Source organism: Python bivittatus, unplaced genomic scaffold (assembly GCF_059951505.1).
Source record: "Python bivittatus isolate LINGU-HERP-01145 unplaced genomic scaffold, Pbiv_v1 ctg000200_np1212, whole genome shotgun sequence".
In the NCBI taxonomy this organism is placed as follows: domain Eukaryota; kingdom Metazoa; phylum Chordata; class Lepidosauria; order Squamata; family Pythonidae; genus Python; species Python bivittatus.
This window is the reverse complement of record NW_028277040.1, coordinates 9,098,215-9,104,991: the sequence shown is the minus strand read 5'-3', so window position 1 is coordinate 9,104,991 and position 6,777 is coordinate 9,098,215. Positions and strand designations below refer to the sequence as shown.

The following is a 6,777-nucleotide window of genomic DNA, read 5'->3' as shown; positions in this document are numbered from 1 at the left end:
TGAGAGGAGCAAGGAAGGGCAAGGAAGGGTCTTGAAATTGTCCAAAAAAGAGTGAGCACTTTGGCAGCAGAATAAGCAGGCACATAAATATTTTGGCCACATTTTCTTCACTATAGCATTTTCTAGAGGCCTTGTTATTATCATTTCTAAGGTTCTAAATTAGCGTATGTGTGCGTTTACTTGCATACATAAATGTTACTCAAATCTGTGTCTTCTTCTGACTCCTAACCCACACAAAATCTGACCCAGCAGAGTGACTCTTCTCATATTTGTCTGCCCCCCCTCATTCCACAATAGGATATATTCAAGCAAGTGGACGGCATGCAAACTGAAAGCAGCCATTTTCAGAAGAAAGACTTTGCGTTGAAGTCTGCAGGTAAGCTGAAGATACAGTGGTGATTTGGTAAAGCACCCTTCTAGCTTTCTCTGCCTTTTTCATTCCCCTTTGAGAAGTAAAGAAAATATTATACTGGGCAGTGTCACAACCAGCTTGTCTTGCAATTGTGGCACTGAAATCTTGTCATGAATTGTACGTGCTTTGGGGAGGAACGGAGGAGAAATTGCCCAGTGTCGGATGACAGAGAGGTAGAAACAGAAGCCTTTGGCTGGAGGGAGGAGAGAGACAGGAAACAACAGGCAGCTTGGGGGCATCTGGTGACTCTGTATGTGTCCATAGGTGAGGGCTGGGGAGGGAATTATTTATGTGAATCTCTCTAGACCCAAACTAATGCCTGTAGACTTTTGCTTACTTACTAATATAGTAGCCACCTTTCTATTATATTCTAAAGAAATCTTCATCATTCTGTTACTCTTCAGCGATGGTAGACCTCAACATCCATCCCCTCAATTGGCATGATCAACAAACATGCTAGATGGTATTTAATGGATGATGGGAGTTGTGGAACAACATGTTTGAAAGTCCTCAGATTGGGAACAGCTGTCTTGATGTTTATTGCCTTTAATCCTATGGGGTTTGCTTTACAATATGTATTTTTTAATTTCTTTGTAAAAGTCACATCCGCCTTACACAGGGCTCCCTCCTCCCTTTCTCCCCATAATTACAACCCTTTGAAGTAATCTGGGGTGAGAGAGGGTGACTGGCTTCAAGTCACCTAATGAACTTCTCTGGCTGATGGTGGACTAGAACCTGGGTCTCCCTAGTGCCAGTCTTAACCTTAACCTTAACCTTAGCTTTACCTTAACCACTACACCACATTGGCTTTGTGTTTCACACCAACTTCTGACTGACCCAGCACAGGAAAACTGCAGGGTCAAACCAGTCATATAGCAAAAAACAGGGATTAACACTGAGGTTTTACCTGTATTAACTACTTACAGATCTATTACATAGCATGGTTCTATGAGCACAGGTATATCTATTGGTTGTGAGTTTAGAGCAGTGTTTCTCAACCTTGATAGCTTGAAGATGTGTGTGACTTCAGCTCCCAGAATTCCCCAGCCAGCAAGGCCCATTTTGTGAATAACTGTCAGTGCTGACTTGCAATTATTTCAAGCTTGCCTATAACTGAGTGATTCTTCCTGCCTCTTCAGGTGCTGCCACAAGTATTTCCTTCCCAAAAAGAAAATGAAAAAAAATGTTAGTATTCTCCCTGCCTTGGGCACCTTACCTTTCTATAAATGTATTTGGGAACATTGTCAACTGTTTGCAAAAAGAATCCCAGAGGAACCGTGGGACAGGAAGATTGATTGTTAATGTATATATATAAAGAAATGTGTGGGAAACCATTAACAGCTTTCTGTCACTTCCAAAACTCTGCAACTTCATTACTGTATTATGGCCCTTTTTTATTTTTGTAACTTTACCAGCACATCACTGTGATTGAAGTGTGGAAACTGGGAGAGGCAAGAATCTGCACAATGGGAGCACTGACTGACCCTTAAAAATAGGCAGGAAGCCTTTCTAAAATTCCATTTGCATGACTGAAATAGCATTTTCTCATTTATTCTGCTTTGGCAGAAGGATAGAATATGAATTTAATCCTACTCCCACCCCCACCCCCACCCCCCACCCCATACAATTAGTTATGTTGCCCCAGTCCTGGAACTGAACTGTCACCTGGAGACCCCACTCTGTTCTGGCAGGGAACAGATTAATACATTCATGTCACGGGTGAAAAGCTAAAGTATGGGAACCAATACATACTGAAACAGCTTGAAGCCGTGATACATAGGTTCATATCCTGCTTTCTACTTGTTTGGCCTCCTCTGATTAGCATCCCATTCTGGTTCAGTCCTTAGTGACTCCTTTTAATTCTTGACGAGAAATCTTCCCTGTTTTATGCAGGTGCCTATGTTGTGAAATTCAGCAACAGCTTTAAAACGGGAGCACAAGTCTGCATGTTGGGGTTCTGCTGGGATTATGTGCGGTCACCAGATGTGATTTTAGAGGTAGGAAGGGTTCCTTAGAAAGTATTTTCTCTCCCTCCTCCCTGAAAGGTTTTGATTGCATTTCTCTCCATTGCCTTTCAAACATCTCATGAAGAAATCTGGTCCACTTATTTCCAGCTGGCAATTGTCAGACTAAAACATTGGTGAGTAATAGAGAATGAATGGAAAGTCAGCTTTATAGAGCTTGAGGTACAGCTGTATGTGCCATTTGGGCAAGAGTGCCAATATCTTGAGCTTCTCATTTTCTAATCATAGATGAGTTTATTTGTCTTAAGGGGCAGGACTCATGCCTTGAGATCTTGTTGAATGGGATCCTATTATAAAATACCTGGTTACGTTATAAAGAGAAACTAAGACGATTAGTGCCTCATCCCATATATGGTTTCGTATTATTCATAACTAATGCTCCATTCTTTTTGTGAATGCTCATCCTTCTCTAAAGAACACAGAACTTCTCTTTATTATTTCTGCATGTATGTGTATGTGTACATGTACATGTCCCTGTTTTTATTTCTGTGCATGCATGTGAAATCCTTCCTTCCTTCCTTCCTTCCTTCCTTCCTTCCTTCCTTCCTTCCTTCCTTCCTTCCTTCCTTCCTTCCTTCCTTCCTTCCTTCCATCCTTCCTCCCTCCCTCCCTCCCTTCCTTCCTTCCTTCCTTCCTTCCTTCCTTCCTTCCTTCCTTCCTTCCTTCCTTCCTTCCTTCCTTCCTTCCTTCCTTCCTTCCTCTCTCTCTCTTTCTCCTAAGCACCCTTGCTGGTACTAAATTCTGCTAAATAGGCTTACTTCTGAGTAGATATACAGAATGTTCAGTTGAAGGCAGTTTCCAATTAATATAATAAATAAATTCTGTAAAATTAACTCTAGTGAAAATTTGTTAAAATGTTCATTCAGTTTAAACTGGATTGGCTTACTTGAACTTAGGTTCCATTGACATCAGGTTTTCCCTTGAAACTCCTAAATTACAACTGAACGTGAGTTCAACCAACTTAGTCTTGATCTAACACTGTGACATTTAGTTTAGGTGACTTAAGAATGACTTTGTTCTAAAGTTAGTTAATATCAAAACACAGTTTTCAGAAATCCAAAGACTTGCTTTTACTGTTTTCTGATACTCACAGATTGTTTGGTTTTCAGCGGGATAATTCCCCTGGGAATTGCTGGGCCATGCAGGGATCTCAAGGTTACGTAATCATCAAATTGTCTCAAGCTGTCTGCCCGACTACAGTAGCCCTGGATCATATTTCAAAGACAATTTCTCATACAGAAGAGATAACCAGTGCTCCAAAGAATTTCTCTGTCTATGTGAGTAACATTCTTATATTTATTAGAAAGATTCCTCTTTCCTGGGTTGAGAAGCGGTCTCTTGCTTGTCTGTATTGTTGGAATTCAACTCTGCATCTACTAGCCTGTTTTGCTGTAAATTTATTGATCTTGAGGGACAATAGATGGAGATATAGTTACCAGAGGAATTTTTATTTCCCTTCCTTATCTAAACAAATTAGTATGATTCTATGTAGCAAGCCTTCTGTTAATGAGATTGATATTCTCAGGACTTTCATCACTTCCTCTCTCAATTCAGTTTACTTTTCTCTTCTGGCTCTGAGCCATGCAGTTCAGGGTCTTACATGACACATTCTCTCTCTGTAATGGCTGTACATAAGCAACTTGGCTTTTCCTATCACCATCCAAAATGTAAAGCTTATCTTTGCTTTCTTTCACACAAGCTCCAGCCTCAGAAGTTTTACTCCTAACCTTGGTGTTCCTCTTGTCACACATTCTTTCCACTGTACAAAGCTCTCTGTATGAATGGATGCCTCTCCCCTTCTCCCTCCTTCTCCATTTGTCTGTCTACAGATATGGAGACATTTGAAGGGCACGTATGGGTGCTTTAGCTTTTTCAAATGCAGTTTGGATTCAGTGGTATCCACATGGAAGATCAAAATCCACATGGGAGGTCAGAATGTCAGAAAGCAAGCTCTGCCCATTTTGAATATACATTCAGAAGAGATGCATCATGAGCCTCTGACTAGCATATTGTTGATTTTAACAGATGCCGCTGCTTGGATTCTTTATTATTTTTTCTTTTTGCCTTTTTCAGGGATTCAAAAATGATTTTGAGAAGGAGGAAGGACATTTTTTTGGGTCATTTGTCTACAGAGTGAATGGATATCCTTTGCAAACATTTAAATTAGAGGTAGGTTGCAGAGTACAGAGGGGAAAAAAGCCACAACCAAAGAATTTGAGAATGAATCTTGCAATAATTTTATCACACATTTCTATAATGTGATTTCTCATGAAAGTCTGGGTAAAAGCTACAATCACTGCACTCTGTTATGAGGCCAAGTGCCAATTTAGAAGAACATTACCAACATTTCAAAAATATCATTTGTAGTTAGTTTAAATTTAGATTGCCAATCACTATTAATTTTTTCTTAGTTGACTAGCAACTCTTCATTCTGGCAGGTAGCTGGTCTGGAAATTTGAGAAGTTAATAGAGTCCAAATATTTTACTTAGCAGGCATCTGCCTCTCACTAAAGACGCCCCTCAAATATCTAACAGCATATATTAAAAATGTAATATGTACAACTGATATGCAAATTCAAAGTAAATAAGTAAAATAAAACAGGTAAATGGGCAGGAAACTGCTGCTTGAGTCAAATACCTCTAACGATTTTAACTAACTAATAAAATGATTCAGCAATTGAAATAAAATGACATCTTGATATAAGAGATATTTTTAGTTGTTCAAAATTAATCTACATCCTTTCAGCAAAGCTGGATTGCTTACAGTGTTATTTACAGAAAATATATTGTGTAAGTTAACCCACACTCATAGATGATTTACAATCATTCTGAAATGTCAGTAGAGTGATTTAAGACCTGTCTGTCTGCGTCTTGTTTACTATAAAATTTTGAGAATGGAACAAAATCACAGTGGATTTTGTTTAAGGCAATACCTGTCTTTTGGACATGATAAAAGGGCATTAATAGACCAGGTTTTTCAGGTGATATACTTCTAGGAAGCTAATGTTTAGCATTAAAAAGATTAAAGCATCCCATTCTGGTCTATTCTGCAAAGAAAACTGAGAAAACATTGTGATGGTGGAATATTATGTTTCTTGTATGGGTCTGTAAAAGGGAACAAAGGAGACAGACTGCAGTTTTAAAGAGAGAAAGGGCTGAATTGAGTTTTGGCTTTTATAATCTCTGAAAGTCTCTAGAGACTTGATCTGGTGCTCAGTTGGAATATGAAATGTGCAGTGACTCATAGGCTCAACCTGGTTATTTGTCAGCAATTTTAAATATCACAAATAAACAAAAACATCTAGTGATCCAGGAAATCAAATCCAAGGAAGCACCACTCAAGCTTCCATGTTGGCCAGAGGATGGCCATAATATTTATTTATCAAATTAGTACCATGTCTTTCTTAGTGTATGCAATGCCCTTCGGTAGGTATATTGTACACACAAATGTCTATTCTCTCTAAGGCCTGAGTTCATTGGGTCATCAACACTTAAAGTCACTTCTAATCTCAGTATAATTTAATAGATTTAGATCCATATATATTCTGATAGAAATTGATTTGCTCTCTCTTTTTCAATGAGTATGTCGATTACAACCTGGCTTTGATACATCCCCAGAGTTGGATGCCATTTTTTACTCAAACCCAAACTAAGCAAGAAATCTGATTAAGACAGTCGTATTGCTAGCTTTTTTCCAATCTATCCTTGAAGAGCTGGTGGAACAAAGGTTCCAGCTGTTGTATTTAAGCCACTTCCATGTCACTCTGCTAATATATTTTGACTTCAGAATATTAGGGTGGGGGAGAGAAGCAGGATTGCAACAATCTATATTGTATAGGTGGTGGCTAGTAACCTTGGCATCTGTATTCCACTGTCCCTGTCCCTCTTATTTTATTTTCAGGGAGCAACTTTAGATAAATTTAACTACCTGCTCTTGAAGATTTTGACTAATTGGAATAATCCAAACTACACATGCATCTATGGATTTCGGGTATATGGAGAATGAATGTGTTGATAGAATGAACAGAAAAAATCAATATAATAAATACATAATGGTGTATTCCTATTGTTATCAAGATACATTGGTCTATCAGCTGTTATTCTTTTAAGGTGTCCCAATGTTGTTTTAGTCTGTAACTTGTTTGGTGGTTGGAGATATCAACACTGTATTCAGGATCAGAAAAAGAAATTAAATAAGTGTTCAGTTTATCTAAAACTTTGCTAACAATGGATCCTATAAATAATATTTGCTAAATGCATGGCAACCTTTGAGAGTAGGAACCTTAAGGTGAATATATTGCCTGCCTGAGAGCTATTGATAGCCTCTTCCACTTGCATTCA

At 38.6% G+C, this 6,777-nt stretch overlaps 1 protein-coding gene across 1 annotated transcript; it reads left to right on the top strand.

The window, feature by feature from the left end:
* Positions 1-2,343: 2,343 nt before the first annotated feature.
* On the top strand, positions 2,344-6,442 carry LOC148216533 (SUN domain-containing protein 3-like). Its single transcript, XM_088135817.1, has 4 exons — positions 2,344-2,409; positions 3,546-3,713; positions 4,510-4,605; positions 6,338-6,442. The coding sequence occupies exons 1-4, from the start codon at positions 2,359-2,361 to the stop codon at positions 6,440-6,442; spliced, it is 420 nt and encodes a 139-aa protein (XP_087991943.1). The 5' UTR covers positions 2,344-2,358.
* The last annotated feature ends 335 nt before the right edge of the window (positions 6,443-6,777 follow it).

Excerpts from the sequence above, each read along its gene's own strand:
- LOC148216533 (XM_088135817.1), top strand. The coding sequence starts at position 2,359 with ATGTTGGGGTTCTGCTGGGATTATGTGCGGTCACCAGATGTGATTTTA. Across the intron at positions 3,714-4,509 it reads CAAAGAATTTCTCTGTCTAT|GGATTCAAAAATGATTTTGA; the intron begins GTGAGTAACATT and ends TGCCTTTTTCAG. Across the intron at positions 4,606-6,337 it reads TGCAAACATTTAAATTAGAG|GGAGCAACTTTAGATAAATT; the intron begins GTAGGTTGCAGA and ends TTTTATTTTCAG.